The sequence below is a fragment of the Channa argus genome, chromosome 1, assembly GCF_033026475.1.
Source record: "Channa argus isolate prfri chromosome 1, Channa argus male v1.0, whole genome shotgun sequence".
NCBI classification, from domain to species: Eukaryota; Metazoa; Chordata; class Actinopteri; order Anabantiformes; family Channidae; genus Channa; species Channa argus.
Genome location: NC_090197.1, coordinates 47402828 through 47426766, shown reverse-complemented (window position 1 = coordinate 47426766; position 23939 = coordinate 47402828). Strand labels below are relative to the sequence as shown.

Genomic DNA, 23939 nt, shown 5'->3' with positions numbered 1-23939 from the left:
GAGACAATGATGCCTGTTTTTAATGCAGTGCTGCCTGAGGACTCCGAAAATCTTGCACATCCAGTTTTGACCTTCGGCCTTGTCACTTGCGCACAGAGATTCTAATCCTAATTCTCTGAATCTGTTGATGATATTATATATTGTAGATGGTGGGATCTTCAAAGTATTCACAATTTTACATTGAGGATGGTTTTTCTAAAATTGTTCCACAACTGTCCCAAATTCACCAATCTTGGCAACGTTTGTCGCCAAGATTGGTGAACCTCTGCCCATCTTTACATTTGAGAGGCTCTGCACCTTTTATACCCAGTTACTCACCTGTTGCCAATTAACCTAATACGTTTGTTTTTCCCTTTGTTTTTTATTAGTGACAATTACTTTTACAGCCTTTTGTTGCCACTCTTCCAACTTTTTTGAGATGTGTTCCTGGCATCAAAATTAAAATGATATTTTTGATAAAATGTTAAACTTCCTCAGTTTTAACATGTAATCTATTGTTTATGTTCTACTGTGAATAAAATGTGGTTTGATGAGATTCTTAAATCATTGCAATCTGTTTTTATGTACGTTTTACACGTCCAACTTTTTTGCAATTGGGGTTGTATTTTGTGCTGTGGCACTGATGGTTGGCACTGGATGCAAATCATCCTACAGAAAAATCCCTGATGACTGATTATCTTTTAGCTTTATCGAACCAACCATTACAAAAAGGAATTGAATACATTTTATAATTTCAAGCTAACTCTAACTAAAATTTCTATTGTCAGAATCACTAAACACAAGATGTTCTATTTTGAAGTCTTTTAATTAGAAACTGTGAGCTGTATGAATGAACACTTTAGATTTAACCTTACTTTTAAAATAGAGTAATCTCATTTAGAATCTTTAACTCCCATTTTGCTGGATGCTAAAAAATATAACTAATGTAATTTAAAGAAGCAACAATGAGGTTTATGTGGTTTAAATTAGGAAATTTACTACCTCAGAAGTTTAAAAAAACTAACAAATCTAAAGCAACTAAAGTATGAATGTACAGTACTTTTTAAGTTTGGACAACAAGTTACAGTGCATTTCACCTGGCTAGTTCTTCTAGCTTTTTCCAGCATTAGTTCAGTGGGTGCAGCCTCATTGTGTTGATCTCTTTCTCCTCCTGCTGTTGAAAGCTCTGCTCTGTTAATGTAGTCTTCAGGGACCTTCGGGTTTTTCTGCACTCTGGCAGCACATTAGCCTATATTTTATCTGGCAGCATCAGAGAGACTGTTTGGGTATAAAGTGTCGAGGATGATGTATTTATGACAGGCCTGTCAGGCAAGTTTAAGGGATTAACACCTTTGAGTTAAATGTGGAACACCACTGAAACATTGGGGCAACGTGTGTATGTGTGAGTGAGATAGAGAGAGAGAGAGAGAGAGAGAGAGAGAAAGAGAGAGAGAGAGAGAGAGAGAGAGTTGCCGGTATGTCCTCTCCGCGCCAGTAGCGTCATTGCGCTCAGGGGCGGCGGCTGTGTGGAGTTGGCTTGAGAGCGCAGCACAGGGTGTTTTCCCGACAATGTCTTATCACTCGGACAGGAGAGATTATCAGAAGACGGGGTGAGGTGGTGAAAGAGTACTTGTGTGTGGAAAGTGTGGAGGAGATGGTTCAATCAGCAGGATGGACCAGATAAAAATCCTACCCTGGTTCGTCCCCTGCTGCGTCTTACTGGCTCGGTTTGTCTGTGCAGAGGTAAGCATTCTGCAGTCTATATAAAGGCAATGTTTACTGTGGCTCCTTTAGACCAGGCTGTGTCACGTTTCTGTGTAAAGTACATTAACTTTAGTCTCCGCCCAGTCTATCTAGTGAACCTGGAGCTGAAATCGTTATTAGATTGCTGGAGTGTCATAATAACAATCCAGGAAATTTTCCTAAAAGTGATATTAGGTATATATTAAAAGTGATATGGTTTTCTCTGATTCAGATCAATTTCAGTTTAGTGAGGTGTGTTAATGAGAAGATGCTGATGTCCAGAGGCATCATGTCAACAGGTCCCCCTGAACCCATCACTATTAGTCTGTTTTACATGCAGTCTGTTATCTGGTAGGTCTAAAATCCTAGATTTTATACTCATGCTCATTTCCAGGATACTATAAGACATGTAAAATATTACAGAACAGTGGGTTCCTACATCAGATCCTTACACAGCCACATGAACAGATTTACATAGAAAAACACTATGATATATATTTAAATATCACCCGCTGTCCAAGTGTAATGTTTATGAAGTTGATGTGTAAAGTAGAGCCCGGAGCCTCTGACAACCAAGAGCTACAGTCTTAGCAGGAATGTAAAAAATGGGGGAAGGCAGCTTGTAACTGTTTTATCACCTTACCCTTTACTCCATATGTCCTTACTCAGTTAAGTTTGCTTTTAAATATAATATATAGCCAGAGTCTCAGATGGCAACATATTGACGATATGTTTTCATTACATAAGATACGTAGAAGAAATGAACATATTCTGGTGCCGTGCTCAGCCTCTAAATAGGGTTTTTAACCAGACAGGATTGTTTTGGAGCTCCACATTCTGTTGATTCTGCTCCTCTGAGCAGTGTGATCAGCAGACTCAACAACCTACACTGTGCACAAACAAACTCAATAAACCTATTCCGAATCAGGGAATTAACTGTGGGGTTTTCCTTGCATCAGACGAAACAGTGAGTCACACTTACACATCTCCTCACTGAACAGGAGACAAGGGGAAAAAATTAAGATAATTAAATGAATTAGTTTTTAACTTGTGATAAATAGATAATCTATCTCATAAGTAAACTCATAAGTCGTTCTGTTAAGTCCTATACGTGTTCAGAAAGAAATCTATTCATACAAACATACATACCAGGAGCTGCTGGTCTATGCATATACTGTGCAGCCTGTAAGGGGTTTAAAAGTGCTGACTTTTGGCTTTAACGTGTTAGGTGTCAATGTAAGACATTATCCCCATTTTAAACGTAGTCCCACAGTGTGGGAAAGACAGTGACAGGGCTGGAACTCGTGCATTGTCCAACCCGAGCACTTTAAGCGCCCAGACAGGTCCAAGACGCAGGAGAAATGAAACAAACTCTATCTTCACAGCACTTTTAAGACACTTTACAGTCAAACAGAATGTAGTAAACAACATAAATAGATTAAGAGCAGGTTGGCTGAGAAGGCCCTGTAGCCTTTAAGTTTGAGTCTAGATCTTGGAACAAGGCACCTAAAGCTGACAAGGAGCCAGACAGTCAATAAAAGGTCAGAAATGTAACTTGTGGCAGAGCAGGGAATCTGATAAAAATCAAAGCATCTGGAGATGAACACATGAAGAACCAGATTCTTTGCAGACATGGAAATTCTAATCTTTGGAATGTTTCTAAAATGAGAAACACATGATAGAACAAGTACTGTATTACCAAAAAGGGGACAATGCATCAAAACTGAACCAGTCTGAACCAGTGATTGGTCTTCTTGTCCTATTAGCATTACGCTGAAAGAAATGAGTGAAATCCACTTAAACAGATGAGCAGCATCCTGATTAGAGTTTGCAGGGTCAGGGTTGAATTGACTGAGTTCTACATAAAAATGGAAACTGATGAGGTAGCCTTCAGTGAAGCATGTAAATAGGAAAAAAGAATTGGGCGAGCGCCGATCCTGGCAAGCTCCTAAAGGGCGTTTGACATGCAGCTGATCTACACCTTCATCATTCTCTCTAATGGAGCAGGGTCATTACAGACAAAGAGGAAGAACAACCTTATTTAAAACCTGAACTAAAACATGTCAATCTGCCCAAAATATATAAATGTGTTATCGCTGCAAATAAAGTAGCAGCTTTTTAAAAACTGGTTTTAATTTATTTGCAGAATATCAGGGAAGGAAGACGAAGGAAATATAAGGGAACAATTCCTAATGCTTACAGTCTGAGTCAGTGAGACAAAGAGAGAGAGACACACATACACACACAAGTCAAAGACATCACTTAGTCTGTTTTTACTCCGGAGGAAAAAACCACAGAAGACGCCTAGAGAAGGAACAACTGTACAGGTAGACTCCAGCCTGCAACCTAGAAGACATTTAGGACAGAAACACTGGCAACAAAACCAAAAAAGTTCAAACACTACACAGTGTCTCTTTGTCCTTTCATTGGTGGTTGGTCAGTTTGCATTATATCATCTGCAGGTCAAAGTCCACTCGTATTGTTTGATAAATCAGCTCACCACTGATTAGGATCTAAAGTGAAACACCACAGTGAAACAGGTTTCAGGTAAGTCTGGTTCGAACTGTTTAAGAGGAAGTAGAACCAATTGAACCAAGGTTTAGTCTAAATAATATAAAACAAGCTAACCTGATCAACCTAAAAACCTCCTGTCCACCGTATTCTCCTTTTTTTTAGAAGGTTTCTGAAAGCTCTGAGAATGCAAAACAGGTTACTGAAATGTTTACCACAAGAAATAAAATCAAGACTTTCATGTTCTGCTATGAGGGCCCTTTGGTCCCAAGCAACAGGCAGAATGTCCCAGCCATCATCTGTATCCACTTATCTTGTTCAGGGTCACGGAGGTCTGGAGCCTATACCAGCTGTCACTGGGTGAGGGGTGGGGTACACCTTGGACAGGGCCAACACAGAGAGACTTACCCAGACAACCAGTCACAATCACATTCACACCTACATTCAATTAGGAGTCCCAAATTAAGCTGACATGTATTCCATTGGACTGTGGAAGGAAACTGAAGTACCCTGAGAAAACCCTCACAAGCACAGGGAGAACATGCTAACTCCACACAGAAAGAGTTCAGTTGGCCAGTGGATTTAAACCAGGGACCTTCTAGCTGTGAGGCAGCAGCAGTAACCACTCCACCACCACACCACCATGCTGCACAGGCAGAATGTCCTACAAGAGAAGCAGTGGTGGAATAAATACTGATTATTAGTATCAGTAACACTTCTACTACTAAACCTTGTGAAAGGCCTTTTTTTTTCATTTTTTGATAAATGATGTTTAAGAAAAGTGTCAACTTCAATTTCAGTCAATTTTAAATGAACTCAGATAGACCCCCACAAACCAGCCCCAGATAATAAATATCAACTCCGTCTCCGTACGAGTTTGTCTCCTTCACATGCATATTCAACACCAGGAAAGTTCAGGAATAAGAACACAGGAGACTCAACTTCAGGAGGGAAATTATTTAGCACATATCACCCTGTTACCTGAAACTGGTTCCCAGTGATAGCTGAGGAAAATCTGTTGCACAACAGCAAGGAAATTCTAGACATATGTTCTCCAGGGTGTTTAGTACCTAGGATGAAAATCAGGTCTGTTGCATGAAAACAGTGGAAATGACATGTGTTCCTTGCTTTGTTCCATAATGTTGTGTTTCTTCCACAGGCCTCCGAGGGTAGATACTTGAATATAGTGCAGAGTGCAGGTAGGGGTCAACCTTAATTTTTATTAGTGTGTGTCTGTTTGGAGGGAAACGTACTTGAACCGTATTGAATTGTGTGGTCTCATTACTAATAAATGGCTAAACTGCATTTTTCATCAAGGTGAACCTGACAAACCATCGGCAGCCTTTGGCCCAAATTCCTTAGATACTTTTAAAGAATGCAACCATTTTGTCGGATCATTTTAAGTCCTTGTTCCCTTAAGAAACCAGCTGATTACCAAATTTCCCTTTGGAATACAGCTGCAACAAACATTCAGTTGAATTAGTTAGTCCTAATACAAACTGGAATGATATTTATGCATCTGACTGTAAATCTCTTCCTGCTTACCAAAGTGTCCCTTAATGTGTTTTTATAACTGAACACTAGACATTTATGGCCTTTGTTCTGTCCACCTTAGGCTCACATGAAGTAATTCACAAGTTCCCTCTTATCCTCCCTCTAGGCATTACTAATATTCTTTCTCCCAAAGTCCTCAGCTAACAAAATAACATCCATGTGTTCTGGAAAACAGTGCATGGTGGCCAAACAAAGCACAGGACTTTCACACCACAGTTCTGTGTGGGGTTAGGCAACAAAAGCACTTTGGGTTGATGGAATATTTGTTTAAAGGTAATTAAACATGTTGTGCCTGAAGTTAACTTTTACTCCAATAAACGATACAACAGTCTTTCTCTAAGTTTTATTAAGTCCAGTGAGAGTCTAAACACCCGTTTTGTTGTTAGCATGCCCTCTAGTAGCTGTAGGAATTATGCTGGAGCTAAGGCAGACGTTAGGCAGGATACAGGCATTGACAGAACCTCTATTTGTGGCTCATGAAGAAGAGCAGTCATCCAAAAATCGCAAGCTCAGCAGTTTGATTCCCTGCTCCTCCTGTCTACGTGCCAAAGTGCTTTTGGGCAAGACACAGAACCCCAAGTTGCTCATGGTGGTTCAGGTGGGAGGTCTTGTGTGGATGTTTTCATCTAGTTTGCAGCTTACAGTCAACCTTTTCTTCCCACCTTTTTATCCCAGCCCTTTCTTTCTCATAAGCTGCCTGCTCTTCCCTCTTGCCATGGCATGTCTGTAATGTGTTAGAGTGCTATTGCTATTGTCCTCCTACTGCCAGCAGCAGACTTCTCACAGTCACAGTGAAAGACATGAAGTCCCTGTAAACTACCTGAAAGGCGCACAGACTTTGTACCTGTCAAACACTTCCAGTACAAAATGAATGAGTTGACTTTTGAGCTGTTTATGCTCAGCACTAGTGTTGGCAGGGACCAAATTCATCAATGCTGAGTAACTGAGTAGATCAGGCTCGCTCTTGTGTTTGTGAATCTCCCTAGGAAGCATCTTTATAGATCAGTCTTACAGCTGACACTGCTTCTGGTTGCCCTTTGGTGTCTTCCCTGGATTTAGGCCACAGCATTATCATGTTACAGCACCATCTGCCCACAACTCACGTTCAGCATCATAGAACTTGTTTTTACCAGTTACTCCAGGCTTCCATAACCTGCGGAAGAGTTTTAAACGCTGCTTTAAAATCAGCGATCCGACTGATAAAGTTATAAAACTGTGAAAACATTTGTTTTTTGTTTAATCCCCAGCTCAGGTGAGCTCTTGGCTTATGTAGTGGACTGTTAACTACCCTTTTAAACTGTCTCCCTACTCTATTAAAACCAATAATTTTTACAAGGAAGATTTTTGAAGATGTTCACTAACCAACCAGCATCATAGAGATGCAGTAGTAAAAAAAAGCATAAGTAAAAATACCACAATGTAGGCCACTCTGTTACAAGTGTAAATGTCCTGCAGTAAAGCTTATTACCATATCACAAGACCATAAAATCTGTACGGCATATAACACCCTCTGTTCTTAGACCAGATTTGCAGAAAGAGAGAAATTCAAGGGCAAATATGAACTGATGGGAGAGAGAGAGAGAGCAGGAAGATGCAGGGATACAGAGGCAGGTAAGAGAAGAGAGAGACAGTGAGGCAAACAACATGCATGCTCATTTGCCTAAGAGACAACACAGAAGACTGAAGATATGTAATGTTTTTTTAAGTTTACAATAATCTTATCAACAGGACTTTGTGGACGAGACTGACAAACCATTAGAATATGATCCCAGGTACAAGGCCTGAAATGATAAAAGAACACAATTATAGAGTTGGGTACAAAAGATTGCATGGTCCTATTTTGAAATGGCAAAAGGAGTCAATAACGTGTCCACTTTGTGTCCAGTGGTTGTTTTATCCTTTATGCTACTGGTTCAGACATGGACAACCATGTTGCTGAAGCTAGTGATGGATTGTGTCTGTGTTCCCTGCATCTCCCTAAGTGATATCAGCAGGATCTAAGATTATGTTTTTTTTTTAGAAGCCCCTGACCTTAACCTTAATCTTTACATTGAATATGAGAGATGAAGAATGTCTGTCCCATGTGTACCAAGAGACATTTTCTTCTGTTTCTGCTTTTACCAAGTGATACAGAAACACATTGGATATCTTTTGCCTTCTTCTTTACTGGAATGCAACGTTTCACAGATTTGAACAGTGGTTGGCTCCACAGTGCTACTCAGAGCCAGCTGATCACCCACACACATGCAAATTACAAATTACAAATTACAAATTACTTTACATCTGCATTTGTCACAGAGTGTATCATTCAGCAAAGCAGCCCACACACAAAGACACTCACAAACCTACACTGGACAACTTCTGCAGCTATAGCTGCTCTCTTTGTCTTCAATCAACAGTAACAGGATGAGCATCAATTGAGATTAGATGCTAAACAGTTTCGGTAAAAAGTTTTGGTGAAAACTACTTTTACTTATTTAGTAAAATGTTTAATATGAAAGACATGATTGTTTCGGTGTTGTGTTAATATGCCTGACGGAGTGATGGTGTGTGTCTGCAGCTCCACTACCCTGTTCAGAAGGCTTCTCAGACTTGGGCTACTATAATGGCTCAGTTTCCCGCACAGATTCAGGCTCCCCCTGCCTTAAGTGGACAGACTTCCCAGAATACATGCGACAGTACCCGGGCCGAGGCCTTGGGGACCACAATTTCTGCAGGAACCCGGACCAAGAGGTCAACCCCTGGTGCTTCTTCAGGCAGAGTTCTGGTGCCATTAGCTGGGCCTATTGTGACTGCCACCAGGGTGAGCTAAGGGGGGCTTTGAGGGATATTTAGAAGGGGTTTTGGTTGTAACTGGAGAAGGTGCAGACACACTGCCAATGCAGCTGTAAGTAACTTTTTGTACACGTTCCTTGCCCTAACTTACTATGACCAAATTCAGATACTTCTTGGCACAGCTGCTTGTACGTGTGTTCTGGCTACATAACACCTGCCAGATACTGTACAATCTGCTGTCATTTCAGTTCACTGATTCCCAGTGCACTAATTATTAAAGGCACCAAATTAATATTAAGTATCCTAAAGTATTCTCTCATGTTTTCTAACAGCTTCATATGTGGAATGTTTTCTGTGTGTCCAGGTGCAGCTAGATTGGTGGGTGGCTCATCAGGTAACAGTGGGCGTCTAGAGGTCTACATGAATGGCCAGTGGGGGGCAGTATGTGACACGCACTGGACAAACCGGGATGCCAGCGTCATATGCAGACAGCTCAGACTGGGGTAAGGGAAGATCGGTATGACTGAAACAAAAAAGGGCTTAGGGATGGATGTTATTAAAAATTACGAATCCCACATCTGAAGATTGAGTGGTGTTGAAGTTGCTCCCACTGTAACATTAAACCAGGGAAACCTGAGGATAAGCTCCTAACTTTAACCTAAGACAAGATTATACTGTTCTGAAACATTCTATCTAACATTCTAACAGTCTCAGCTGTGCATCAGCAGGCTTTCACATATATTAACTCCCCAAGATATACAAGTATGGAGCCCCTTCAGACCACCAATCAGCAGCACTCACATACGTATAACATTGCATCAAGTACTTGGCTACCATCTTTCCATACAATGCTCAGAAGAGTTTGCAGCCAGGGTCATCATTCTGATGGGATCCTTTGATGTAACATCCCTCTTCACCAGTATCCCCACCACAGATGCCCTAATGATTGTTAGGAGAAGATTAGAAGTTGGTGACATACTGAACATCAGAAGCAACCTCAACCCAGATCCAACCATCTCCCTCCTGGACTTGTGTCTGAATGTCAGAAATTCAACTACAGACAGAAATATGGCTGTGACATGGGTTCTCCAGCGTCACATATTTTTAACAACCTGTACATGAAGGAAGTGGAAAAGAAAACACTTAGCTCTTTCCTGGGAATGGCACAACCTGCTGGTTCAAATATGTACATGACACCTGGGTGAAGATCAGGATTTAGGAAGTACAGGCCAAATGCATTGGACAGTAACATCAAGTTCAACAGGGAGGACACAGAGGACAACAGACTGGCTTTCCTGGACTATAACAAGGGGACCTGTGGCAACCTAGAAATATAAATCTACAGGAAACCCACATACTAATGAGTACCTGTGGTCCGACCACCCACTCCCACCACACATTTTTCATGCTTCCCTTTCATCCATCCTCAGGGAGATTAAAACAACTTCACACATGCACCAAGGAGACACCTAATGAGTCCATTCAGACCAGGTGAGAAACAGGGCTGCTCTAAAGGGCTGTGTCCCTTGACAACTTTCCCTCAGAGTAAACAAGCTGCTTGGATGAGTAGCAAAACGTCTCCAACCAAGAAGAAAAAAGTCCAGTTGACATTATTCAACCTTCGGATAATCAAACCTGGAAGACTTGACAACCTTCACAAACATCAGACTCTACCTTACAGAACCACACCTCAGAGTGTGGGCTTATGATTAATGCAAATGTAATGTTGGAAGCTTCCAATCTGGCAAAAGGCAGCCTGGGCTGTTTTGTTGTAATGGATTTAAAGGAATCTGAACGACCTTATTCAACTAAAATGTCATAAATATGTTTAAAATACACTCAGTATTTATAATAATAGAAAAAGAAAAGTGATTTCACTTGAGCAGCTTGTAAAGTTCGGTCCAAAAACTTGCATCCTCTTATTTTAAAACAGCAAAAAGAGAAATAATTTTTTTCATCAACATAATGGTGCAGTGAACCACAAGTGAAGACTATAAAATTAACCAATCTAAATATTTAAAATCCTTATATAGACTGATTCTGGATAATAAAATCTCATGCTGAACTCTAAATCAAAACCCCAGAACAGCATCATATGATCAGACTATATTTGTTAGTGGATCCTCCATCAGACTTGTCATTAAACACATGATGACACACATCAAACACAAAGAGCTTAGGAATTTTTTAATTTCCATCAATGTGTATCTACCATCCCATGCAGTGAGTTTGGTACAGCCCTGCAGCATTCCTACTTTGGCCCAGGATCCGGGATCTTCCACTATGAGCGCCTGGGTTGCCGTGGTAATGAGAACTCCCTAATGGAGTGCCGTAGCAGGAAGTTTATCATCAGCGACTGCAGCCATGGCAACGAAGCAGGGGTGGTTTGTGCTGAACCTGAAGGTGAGACCAGGGTGTCACCACAGATGACATAAAGGCATCATAAAGGTGAGGCAGCAGCAACAATCACTCCACCACTGTGCTGCCCATCACCATTACATCATAAAAATATTAATAGAAAATAAAATAAATATTTATTTGCTGTGAAGACACATTTGAACTAACAATTTCCAAAGTTTGCTTTTTTCAGCAACAGGGTTTTTAGGTTGTTCCTGCATCTTGAAGAACTTGCAAGGGTTCTTCTCTGGATTTAGGTTATTTTTTTCTTTCTGTAATCGCAAAGATCAGGGCCACAAAATGTGTTGCATGATTCATTGTTCTTCTTGTCTATGAAGACATTTTTTATGATGCTGGCTCGATATTTGGGATTGTTGTCATGCTGCAGAATGAATTTGTAACCAATCTGCTTGATGGAACCAGGGTCATTCAAGATCGGCAATAAGAGGCTCAGCTGTTCTTTTACCTTTTGTTTTTCAGGCACTGGCCTACATTTGAGGCTGGTGGGAGGCCTGGAGGACTTTGAGGGTCGTGTGGAGGTTTACCATGGTGGCAGATGGGGAACCATTTGCGGCAAACAGTGGGATGACACTGATGCTGAGGTGGTCTGCCGACAGTTAGGACTGGGGTAAGAATCGATACTCACAGAACTTGTCAGGATCAAACTGCCGTGTGGCAGCCAAGCCACACGGCAGCCAAGGCACAGAGATACACTTAATTTACTCAAACTTTTATCATGAACACAATGTGGGGATTCATCATAACATTATAATTGTTAATCTTCTATGAGTAGATAGAAAAGCCACATTTTGTCTTTGTGGTGTGTGGTGTTTAGACAACAGTGTCTGATCTGCCTGCTCCTAATATGGTGGCTACTCCAGATGATGTCACCTCACCTGGAAACTCCAAACGATTTTTAGCTAGAAACTGAGTAATATTATATTATGAGGAAGGAAGAGGAAAGTTTAATACCATCAATAGTTTACAAACTAGAACAATAGGAAGCAATAGGAGACTTCACCCACTTTAAACTTGCTCTCTATGGCTTTAGTTTAGGCCACAAATGTACATTAATGCGTTTACATTTTCCTCTGACTTCCCTATATTCAAATATTTCTCTACTTCTATCTAAAAAAAAAGCCTCCAAATGACAACACCCGGGGGAGTTCTTCATCATTCGGAGTTCAGATGATGTCATCGGGGGGAGCTCTCAAAAAGCAGATTGACCATAATTACACAGTAACAAGATGACATCATCCGAACTGAAGGTTCCTCCAAGTGATGTCATCTGGAGGCATTTTCCACCTACAAGTAAATAGATAGTTTGATTTATGAAAGTCAATGGGAAGTTTAATAGCATTTATGTGCACGTACTACCCAAACTAGTTCAAAATCAGTGAAGGTGTCCTTTAAAATTGGTGACTTCGGCCTTAAAAAACATAATACTGTAATTGCGGTCTGCAAAATCTGGGATGCCCTTTGGAAGACTGTGTATGCCGGGATTAAATTTGTTGCATTTAGCATGTAAAATGTTTTACTGTAAAAAAATATTAATTTTCTAATTAAAAACAAAAAGCTAATATTTTTAATGCAGTTATTGTCTTTAACATGGTTTTCATTTACTTATGATGAAGTCAGGAATAAATACAAATCCAATACAGTTAACAACGGGCCTTATGCAAGAACATAGACTTGTCCTAAATATTTTTATAATGTAAGAGGCTTTTTAAATTGGGCCTTTGAGATTAATAGAATTTTCTCCATAGCACTGCTAAAATCATTGTATAATGCATGTGTTTTATGGAAAGCGTTATTCACAAAATTAAAATAAAACATAATGTCTCCTTTTACAAATAGGCTGAAATATCTTACTGTTCATAAATGTTTGACATCTCATAATTTGTTTAGATATGATATAAAATGTTTATATATTTGTCTATACCTCCATATCCTGTTAAAGCTACAGTATAGCCAGTCATTTTGATGCTCAACGTCAAGAAATAACACACCTTTACACATATTCTCCTACTGTTTTTAAATCATTTAAATATCTGACATTTGACATCTAAGGTAATATTTGTTCTGAACAACAGGGGCATTGCCAAGGCATGGACAGGGGCCCACTTTGGCCAGGGGTTGGGCACCATCTTGCTGGATGAGGTTCAGTGTACAGGCAATGAACTCTCACTAGCTGAATGTCCACATATCTGGGAGCAACACAACTGTGATCACAGCAAGGATGCAGGGGTATCCTGCAACCCATACACAGGTCAGAGCCAGCAAGGAACAGCACAGCTCATTACTGTGGATAGCAGTTTACTTTTAGTTAAACCAATATGATGCCAAAGAATGACTTTTTATTGTATATGAAATTATACTGTTACCTTTGGTTTTCTTTCGGTGTGTTCAAGTACCACCTGTTAGACTAGAGAAAAGGTGAAATGCCGCAGTTGGTGTAGTTCTTTTACATAAGCTTGGTGTATCACAGCCCCTAGATGAGAAGACAACATTACAGATTGATTGAATTGGTCATTTTTCAGTTTCTAATTGACTGAACCACCTGTCATTTTGCCTCTGGATGACTTAGTACTTATATGCTTTATGTTTGTGATACTGAGAATCACCCCAGATGTGTCATTGTGACCTTCAAAGTACTAAATAATACACTACATCAAAATACACGGTCTTTGATTATGATAACTATTAACAGTTCTGGGGTTTTTCTGCGTTGGTGCAGATGGTGCAGTCCGACTGGTGGGAACAGACAGTCACTGGGAGGGTCGCGTTGAAATTTACTACCGTGGAGAATGGGGCACTGTGTGTGATGACAACTGGAGTGAGCTCAACGCCCAAGTAGTCTGTAGACAGCTTGGCTTCAGGTCAGTGCACCGTTGCAGTTCATTCAAGTCACATCACCTTTGTGCCTTCTGAGCTTGTGTACTAACCTATGAAATCATAGGACAAATCAGTCTGAAGTAAGAACAATTATGTGCCATTACTGTATATCAGCACTACGTCATCTATTTAGTAAAATAAAGTCTCATTTCTGGTTCCTCATTCTGATGAATTCAGGCTAGCTCAATGCTCTTCTCTCCCCATACCTTTCAATTCATTTTGGGCGTGTAGCATAAATCCTATCATGCATTTTTCCCTTATGTCTTACATGGTAGGGAATAAGATGCAAACATAAATGGATGAGGACACGTATGACACCAAGAGTCAGAAGTATATATGTGGCCTTAAGTCCATAGAATCTAAGTTGTAGCCCTCAAATTCTAAAAAAAAAAATCTGCAATGTAAGAATTTATCTAACTTCTTCTGTTAGAGATAAATCAGCTGTCTACAGTAAATATAGATGGGCACGGCGTTGATCACGTTCACCATAATTCAGTGGTGTTGTTCTTTACCACTGTCTGTGCAGAAAGATGTATTTTATATTTATGTTTGCAGGGGCCAAGCGGAGGTTGCTCCTGCTACTGTGTATGAAGAAGGACGAGGGCCGATCCTGTTGGACGAGGTACAGTGTCGGGGAACTGAGACCAGTTTACTGAACTGCACCCACTCTGACTGGGGCCAACATGACTGCTCCCACAGTGAGGACATATGTGTCCGCTGTGAGAAGGGAGGTGATACCGATGAGATACTAAGCCTCTTACCTCCTGATGGTAAGTGAACATAGTAGTGCTATTGAAGGAAGAATTCTAATGTCAAGTAGACGATGTTGACATGTTTTTTTTCTGGAATTCTGGTTTACAGGCCCACTGGTGCGTCTGGTTGCTGGAGAGACCAGGAAGGAGGGTAGAGTGGAGGTCTTCATTAATGGCCAGTGGGGAAGTGTGTGTGATGATGGCTGGAATGACATTAATGCAGCTGTAGTTTGCAGACAGTTAGGATTCACGTTAGTATGATTACACCTTCTCTGTCATTTTAGCATTAGAAAGCTCATAAAGGGCCATAAAAGAAAAGGAATAATCATTTTGTAAACTCTTAGGACTCCTTTATACTTTAGACTGTATGAGCTATGCAGACGTAAATGCTTTCCTAATGCAAATACTGAAATGTTTCTGGTGTCAATGGCAGCCAGTGAGAATGTTGAATGTTGTATAATGACACACTGGAACACATTTTTTTACAGTGCCTTTGGGATTCATTTGGGATGAATGCAGTATCGTCAGTCTCTTTTTTTGTGTTTGCAGTAGTTATTTTCTATAGCTTCCTAAATTTTAAGTGTTGCACCATAGCCAATAATGTTACTCTTTCCAGTAATGAGCAGTGTAAAAAGTTAGAAATAAAATCTCAGTAATATTAGTTCCACTTGGACAAACTTAAATAAAATGTGCCCATGAAAATAAAGCATATAAGTAAGTTTATAGAACAACAAGGAACACTTATAATAAAAATGACACCTAATAATGATGTTGTGTGTGTGTTTGTGTGTGTCCTCTCAGCGGCACAGCTAAAGCGCGATCCATGGCATACTTTGGAGAGGGTCGAGGGCCCATCCATTTAGACAATGTGCAATGCATGGGCACCGAGACGTCTTTAGGCCAGTGCCTAGCCAAGGGTCAAGATGCCCATGACTGTCACCACAGTGAAGATGCAGGCGTCATCTGTGATTACACCCTGGATCCTGTGGGAGATGGTGCCATGGCAATGCAGACCTGTGGCCTGAGCCTCAATAACCAGCGTCGTCGACGTAGAATCATAGGAGGAGATAAATCCTTTAGGTTAGCAATCACACACAGCCCTATGGCCCCAAACAAATGTATTTAAATTCACATGTCAGGCATGAATATGAGTCACCATCTTTTTAAATGTCCACAAACATCATCAGGTGTTATTACAGTAGGAAGTTTGGTGGAAGCCTTTTTATTGCTGTGAGACGTAACTTGTAATGCTAGCGAATACATTATGCCAATGAGCATCCTCTCAGCTACAGACAGACACATGTGTTGGTGCAGTTGTCCAGACCTTCTGTTCCACAGTTTTTTGAGCTGCAGCACCCTGACAGCCAAAGTCTGGTTTGTGTGTATGTGATTTTAGGGGTGAGTGGCCCTGGCAGGTGTCTTTGTGGCTCAGGTCTCAGTCTAAAGGCAATCATCCTCTGTGTGGAGCATCGCTCGTGAACCCCTGCTGGATTGTCACTGCTGCCCACTGCTTCAAAAGGTAGGAGACAGCACCACCTATGGGTCACCGCTGACCATTAGCGATAAGAAACAATGAAAAAAAAGTGTGTACCTCAGTAGTCTTTTTACAACTTTGTACTAGCAATAAAGTAAAAATTTGAATTCAAGTTTTTTACCTAATGACTTTGTTTTTGATTGTAACTACCCAATTCAATCCAATTTATCAATTTCTTATTGCGATTGTTAATAACTATACAGAACATTTTGAATCGCTACTAAAAATGTGAAAATTGTTGGATATATTGTATTATATTGCTCCTGTATTTTTGTTTTCATTTGGTATATTTCATTTCTTTGAGGATAGATTACAGTTACTTTAGAAAGTATTCAATCCCTTTCACTTTTTGCAAATTTTACCTTCTTGTGAATTTTAGTTTGATCATCGATTTAACAAAATTCATAATTCATATAAAAAAATGAAATTTTGAGCATTTAGACCCATTAATTTAATAATTTGTAGAAGCCTTTTATAAGCCTTTGTATAAGTAAAAACAGCTCCAAATACTCCATATAACCATCATGTGTGTGAAATACTGTAAACCTCGCAGTGCTGATACTTACAAAGACAAAACTTCAAGTAACAAACTAACAGCAGGGACATATATAAAATGAAACTTGTTCTATAGTTTCTATTACGGGTGCTAAATGAAAGCCATGAGAAGGAGAATGGAATAAATAGGTAATACTGGAGCTTTATCAGTGACTTTATGCCTGTGGTGAGGTTACAAGACCATTTGATTTGACTAACAACTCTGGATTCACTTTAGTGAGTACAGCATGCAGATTTAGAGCCGGAGAGTTTTGTCTGTGTGTCACAGATGTCGCTATAGACATTTATACTGAGGTTTGCATGAAGTAAAAGTTGAATCAGAGTCTCACAAATGGATAAGTCTGTCCCTTTCTGTCCACCATTTCCAATTTTTCGTTCGTCTGCTAGATTTGGCAGAGAGCCATCCCGCTACGTGTTACGCCTGGGTGACTACCACACTGAGGAGCAGGATGACTTTGAACGCACCTTGTCACCTGAACGCATTATTGTACACGGAAAGTATCACAGTCAGGGCTGGGAGTATGACATCGCCCTGATGCGGCTCAAAGGCACAGAGGGCAACTGTGTGGCATTCAACCCTCACACAGGTGCGGTGTGTCTGCCAGAGCCAAGAAACAGGTGGGAGAAGAGGCCTGCTGCCTGCATGATAACTGGCTGGGGCATCACAGGTAAAAAAAATTTGCTCCTATCAAGCCCAGGAAAGAGGAACAGATTTATGAATTGTGATTTCTGTCAGCCCAGTTATAAAACATGGCTTGGCACGACACTCATATAGAAATTTGATTTTATATTATTATTACTGAGACTTTTAATATTCTGTCTCCTATTATCAGACTCTGACTACTCCCGGACTCTGCTTCAGGCCTGGGTCCCCCTGCTTCCTGCCTGGAAGTGTAAGAAGCGATATGGAAACCACTTCACCAGTCGCATGCTGTGTGCTGGGAGCCTGTCGGAGGGCCACCGTGTGGACAGTTGCCAGGGTGACAGTGGGGGTCCACTGGTTTGCCAGGGGGAGGGGGGGCAGTGGGTGCTAACAGGAATCATCTCCTGGGGTCACGGGTGTGGTAATCCCTCCTTTCCTGGGGTGTACACTCGTGTTAGCAGGTTCCTGGTATGGATTAACAAGATCATTAACAAACCTTACAAGAACTAATGACAGAGAGTAACACTTAGCAGAAGTGGCTGTTCTGGGTTATTACATAGCTTTACAGCATGTTTGCTGGAAAGATTAACCCTATTGACCAATGCTTCTGTGACGCCCCTCCTGCGCCCTTACACTGTGCTCTCTAGATCTTTTGTTTCTCCTCCAGCATTACTTCAAAAAACCTGTAAAAACCTATGTATATACTGTATACTGATTAAGTCCCACAGAAATTCATCCAACCTACAATATCTGCCTGTTTGTTGTACGTCTTTATCTAACTGGTGCCATGACTGCTTCATCTTTCATTGCTTCCGGTGTTCCAACACACAAATAGTACATAAATGCTATAGCAACAGTATTGTACTGCTTCACAGTACCACCCTTGCAGTAGATTGCCTTAGAGGATGGATACCTGAACTGAGCCTACCGGGACCCTTTGGTACCCACAGGTTCAGACAGAAATTTTAAAATCCTGTTTGGATTTGGGTGGGATCGGTCACATAGCTTAGATAAATAATTATTAGATAAATATTTAGAGCTAAAAAACGATTTTTGAATCCATGTTTCTTCTTTCTTCTTATTTAAAGTGCCATTAAACACTGAAACACTGAGCCTGTAGTGGCTTTGTTGCTTCTGGGTAAATAAATGTACTAGAAAAATAAAAACACCTGACACTGTTAACTATGTCAGGCTCAGGTCATGTTTGGACATAAATACGATTTGCTTGTTAGACACTTGAACTTGTTTGCCTGTGTAAAGCTCTTTGTGTGAAGCAGCAGCAGCTTGTGGGTGGAGATTGTTACACTGTGTGGTTTGGCCTCTAAGAAGCCGTCTTCTAGTGCAGAGTTTCTAAATCCACAATCCTGGTCATCAAGGACCCCACCTGTGCTTGTTTTCCAACAAACCCTGCCCTACCCACTGCTGATTAGCTGGATCAGGTGTTTACATCAATAGAGAGAAAATTTTATTTGACTACTAGGAACCAAGTGGACCAATATAGATCTAACCTGGGAATTTAGGGCACAAGTAGTAGTTCTATACTGTCTCTCTCGCTCACATGTGAATGAAAGCTTTATGCAGGCCAGAGCCAGTAAGAAAACAATGCCAACCTATGCCATATACCATATCAGGAATAAAGATCACTCATGATTTATTTTTATTATTTTTCTAATAATGATCAAATCATTTTTGCCAGCTACACTGTTTGCTGTAACATAATGACAGTGAATGTGCCAGGAAGGTAAAAGTTGATTGATAAGCTCTTGAAACAAGGTTTAGAGTTGGTTATAACCAAAGATGAAGAACTGAATTACCAATCAGTCAAACAAGTACCTACCCTGGGGCCTTAGACCCCATGAGTGTGAGAGAGACTCAGGTTCACTGTTTGGCAATTGGCAAAACTCTGATTTGTATATTGTGAACTTATAAGGGTCTTAAGGTGGGTGTTAATCTTTTTCAATGATTAGAGAAAGATGTCAAAATACAGATTTAGAATAATTTAAGCTGATATTGTGCTTAGATAAAAAAATATATATATTTGATCTGGAATACTGTACACATTGTAAATGGGGAAGCATATAGAAGAGTTCCCTAGCGGGTTAATCATCTCCAATATGTTTATGAGAGCATACAGTGCAAATTAAACTGAATATGATATAGTGGCAGACCTACAAATCCAGTTACAGCTTGTCATTGTACTTGTACATATGTGTCATCAGTATTATTACTTTTATTATATGCCTATATGCCTACAACATGCCTATGTTGCACATAGTTTGCTATGTGTGTGAAACTAATCTTTAAAAGAAGGTATAATTTGTATTTGTGCTTTGGCCAATGCAATTTTATTTTATCATTTTTATTTATTTTCCGAAAAAAAATCCATGTTGATGTTGAGCTGTATTTATTTAACTTTTGTTCATTTGAAAATAGAAATTTTACACAATGAGACTAGAGAAGTTATACTATGCATATTGAATGATCTTTGCCTAGTGGAAACTAGCTGGCTAGTCTCTTTTCAAAGTTGAGGTATTTTGTTCACATTGCTGAAATAATTCAATAAATGTCCACGATCACTTACTAAATTTTGCCATGATGTTGCATCCACGGTCTACGAAAATGTAAAAACAACATCAACCCTACAAGGCTTTAGATGGTGATTTCAGAATAATGTACTGTACATTTCTACAGCACTATTCCCGCTGTCATCGGTTTTATGCCCTAATATGATTGTACTTTGTTCTTTGTTAATGTTAAGTTCTTACTAATGTCCCTCGACTCTTCCTGATGATTCAAAGCCCTTACAAGAAAGAAATTACTGTAAGTGGTACCATCTACATATAACAAAGTTATAGCTTACATACTTTAAAATCTGCACAACAATGTGTTAGTACTGTTTCAATTTGGATTTACTTTTGTGAATAACATTTTTTTAAAGCTGCTATTATTAATATTTTTTAAGTATTTAAACACAGATTGAAGGAGATGGAAGAAAAAGTAACAAATATAAAGCATTACAAATAAAATAGTGTATGTTTGTGGGTGTGTTGTGCTGTTAATTAAACTCTGTATGTCAGAAGAATTTTCCAGTGATGAATATGTAATAATTTTTGAAAAAATAGTTTTTATATTTAATTGGGAGATGGTCGACTTCTGTGATGTATTAGAGTAAACACAGTCATAGAAATGGAGGGATTCTGCAGCTCAAGATGGCGGAGACTAGCTCTGTGACCTAGTCACTATGAATTCTATGAATCTTTCTTATCTACATGTGCTGGCGTTGTCCCTAACCTTGCAAACATTAGAGCTCTATTTTAAATCTCTAACAGTTATTATGGGCAGAAAATACTCTGACTGGTTGTTGAAATTAATTGATGCACCACCTTAAGTGTTTATATTTTTGGTTTTGCTAATCTCATCTGAGTGTATTATGTTATTTTTGCATCCATATGTTCCAACACCAAAAAAACTGTTTTAAAAAAAAGAAAACAGCACTGTACCTTTCCAAAGTGTTATTATGAGTAAAACCACCACCACAAACCATGTTTATTTACAACAGTGATAATAGACAATCGGTGTTAAAAATACATGTTGTTAAAAAACGTTTTACTTCTAGTTGAAGAAAACTTATAAACTTGTAAATCTATAAACACTATGTTTATAAGTGAATAAAGTGGGGGATCTAAAAATTTTAATGTACAGTTTTAAATTGAATGAATTTTAAAGACTAAATTACAAAATCCATTTGTACAGTCCTGCTACCATGTTCATATTGTAGATATAGTAAAAATTGTATCTGAAATATGTGAAGCTGTAATGAGACTAATATTAGAAAATATGAATATCAGTTGAAAATAGCTGGAATTTATGTGGATTACATATTTTACAGAAAACATAATTTAGCAGGATTGACAGGTACACCTTTAGGACTGTTACTGTTGACAATAAATACATTAAAACCAACAATGAATAATTGTAGGCCTAATGCCTGAATCCAGAATCTCATCTACATATTTGTCTAAGTGTTTGGTTCATCTGATTTCTAAAACTATGGAAAATATTGACCCACGTTTTATATTGACTGATATGTTTCTTTATTACAAAACTTTGTAGTTTATCTATAATTAAAAAGTAAACAAACACTGTCCATTAAAAGGCCAGTAATCCCATTAGTGCAGCTTTTTATTCATCCCCTTCTATAGAAGTAGGAAAGTCATAACTGAGATACATACCACTCCTCAACTCTTGGGCTGACTTGAGCCATGAATTCTCCTGTCATGTCAAGCTAGTTGCTGAAATCTGGGTAGAGGATTAAGGAAACCTGATTTCCCCAGGTGGAATTCTCTGGAGAACACAGATGTATTTGCCATGAATAAAATTCAAATTAATTCAACTCTATTTATATAGCACCAATTCACAACAAACTCATCTCAAGGCACTTTACAGAATAAAGTCAAGACTATAAAGATGTATAGAGAAAACCCAACAATTCCCCCTTGAGCAAGTCCTAGGCAACAGTGAAGAAAACTCCCTTTAATTGAAGAAACCTCCAGCAGAACCAGGCTCAGGGTGGGTGGCCATCTGCCTTGACCGGTTGGGTTGAGTAGAAAGTAAGGAGAGAAAAGAATAGAGCAACCAAAAGCATGAACAAAACATTGAGCAGGTTGGTTTAACCAGAAGCTGCACAGTGGAAAACACACAGCTCCAAAGCCCGGGGACACCTGCAGAAAGTGACAGAGAGGGAGACGGAGAAAGAATGGACAACTACAGGAGAAAACACACAAAGTTAATGTCATACATTGGTGACAATTGGGGGGTAAGAGGAGAGGAGAGAGGGACAAGAGGAGGAAAGGAGCTCAGTGCATCGGGGGGTGCGTCCCCCAGCAGTCTAAGCCTATAGCAGCATGACTATAACTAACGATAAGATAAAAGAGAAAAAAATCACCATGGTTTATTGGGATATTGAAAACTTTTAGATTTTGTTTTTTACTGTGTCGTGACATATTGAAAGAGTGTAAAAGTTTGACCAAACGTTGTGTTGTTTAAGGGAAAAATTGCTTTTGTTGCATGTTTTTATTTATTTGTTAGAGTGAGAAAGTTTTGCAAACAGAATATGTCATTTTTGGCAGTGAGCTTTTGATGTTCTAATTGCTTTGAAAATGACATTCAGTATGGACACAAGTATCTAAGCAAATAAGAAAAACTGCAACATACCCTGCGAAGGTGAGTTCATTATCCTAGACCATATGAAGCGCTGCCTCCGTAGAGGTGGCAGCCGGAAGTTGTGATCAGCTGATGGAGGAGGAGCTGCAGGAGAGGTGAGCCATCTTCCCCCGGCAGATTGATACACTTTGATAGATCCTGGATTGAGGGACACGGGAAATCAACTGGGAATCAGGGTGTCATTTGGAGGCACAGACGATTTTAAGGCGCCAGGACAACCGGTGTCAGTCGGAAAGGAAAATATGTTAAGGACTAGGGATAATCTCTGTACTAGATCTGACTGAGGAAGACATCAGCTTTTAACCTCAAACACAAGGCTCAAATAGTAATACAAAGAACGGGAAATACTGAGCTAGAAGTGGGGATTAATATCGAAATATAAACCGTGTGTAAGTCATAAGATAGTTGATAAAACAAGAATGTAGTCCTCTCAGTACCAACGGTGTGTAACATCACCAGTCAATGTAAACAAACAGCTATCCAAGCTAGCTGAAGTTAGCCGATCGGAGCTTAACGTCAACTTAACATTAGCCTTCCAGTGCTAGGACATATAGTTAGCTAAAGCAAAGTAGGACCGAAGCAGACGGAGCTAGAAGAAAGTAAACCGAGCTTAACAAACCTGTCGTCGACCTGACAACCAAATGTAACCTCAATATTGTCGTCTGCAGCTAATGACAGGTGTTTGTGTTATCTAGAGATTCAGTTATTAGCACAGTTAGCCTTCAAGCTAACATCGGCTATCGTTGAACGCCATTTGTTTAAGTAGCCCAGCATTATAACAGTGCAACTATCATACTAAACCTAGAACAAAGAGTGCATTTTGGCCATAAATACACAGCGAGTGTCTTTGACAACGCCCCGTTTCAAACACTTGGCTGTGAGGCAGCTTAAACACTTCGAGACTGGTGTACCGCTACAATAGATAATCTAGATATCCAGCGTAGCCCAGCTGAGCGGCCGAACAGGACGTTGAGATGAAGGGAAAACAACTTCACGTCTTCTTGAAGATTTAATCACATCGCTTCCTCGAAGCACGGCTTGTTGCAAAGGTACATTGTGTGTACGTGTTCTTAGCTGCATAGTGAGTGGAATCTTTTTACTTTTCACGTTGTGTAACGTTGGTCTTAAGTCTGTCTGACAGTAACAATACTTAGCTGGTGAGTGTGGCTCATTTGTCCTCACAGCGGCAGCACTGGGCGACAAACCGTCAAATAGTCGGAGAGTACCGTGCGTTCAGACTAATATTCTGTGAAGGGAGCCACAAGTCAGCCCGACAGCATGTAGTTATTCGAGCTAAATAACCAGTTTTATCTGCTTACATAAGAACCCCATGTGAAACACAGAAGTTACGTTTAGACACTTGTTAATTGTATTTCTG

General features: G+C 39.8%; 2 protein-coding genes and 1 long non-coding RNA gene across 8 annotated transcripts in view; 2 read left to right on the top strand and 1 right to left on the bottom strand.

The window, feature by feature from the left end:
• The first annotated feature begins 1465 nt into the window (after positions 1-1465).
• Positions 1466-21338, top strand: si:ch211-51a6.2 (neurotrypsin). Its single transcript, XM_067527898.1, has 14 exons — positions 1466-1722; positions 5393-5432; positions 8348-8590; positions 8927-9065; positions 10787-10965; positions 11440-11587; positions 13053-13228; positions 13697-13838; positions 14410-14624; positions 14716-14857; positions 15408-15686; positions 16003-16125; positions 17083-17363; positions 17529-21338. The coding sequence occupies exons 1-14, from the start codon at positions 1651-1653 to the stop codon at positions 17846-17848; spliced, it is 2499 nt and encodes an 832-aa protein (XP_067383999.1). The 5' UTR covers positions 1466-1650; the 3' UTR covers positions 17849-21338.
• LOC137139953 (uncharacterized) lies at positions 17675-22692 on the bottom strand. The gene is made up of 3 exons (XR_010916412.1): positions 22553-22692; positions 21571-21682; positions 17675-17803 (listed from the first exon to the last, which is right to left on the bottom strand). It is a non-coding gene; the product is annotated as an uncharacterized lncRNA (long non-coding RNA).
• zswim8 (zinc finger, SWIM-type containing 8) overlaps positions 22683-23939 on the top strand; it is a 38662-nt gene continuing 37405 nt past the window's right edge. For 5 of the 6 annotated variants that reach the window (XM_067527872.1, XM_067527864.1, XM_067527848.1 and 2 more), the window contains exon 1: positions 22684-23610. The gene's annotated coding sequence lies outside the window, so the exon portion shown is untranslated. Of the gene's footprint in view, positions 23611-23939 lie in introns of all 6 variants that reach the window. The other variant, XM_067527882.1, reaches the window with a different exon arrangement.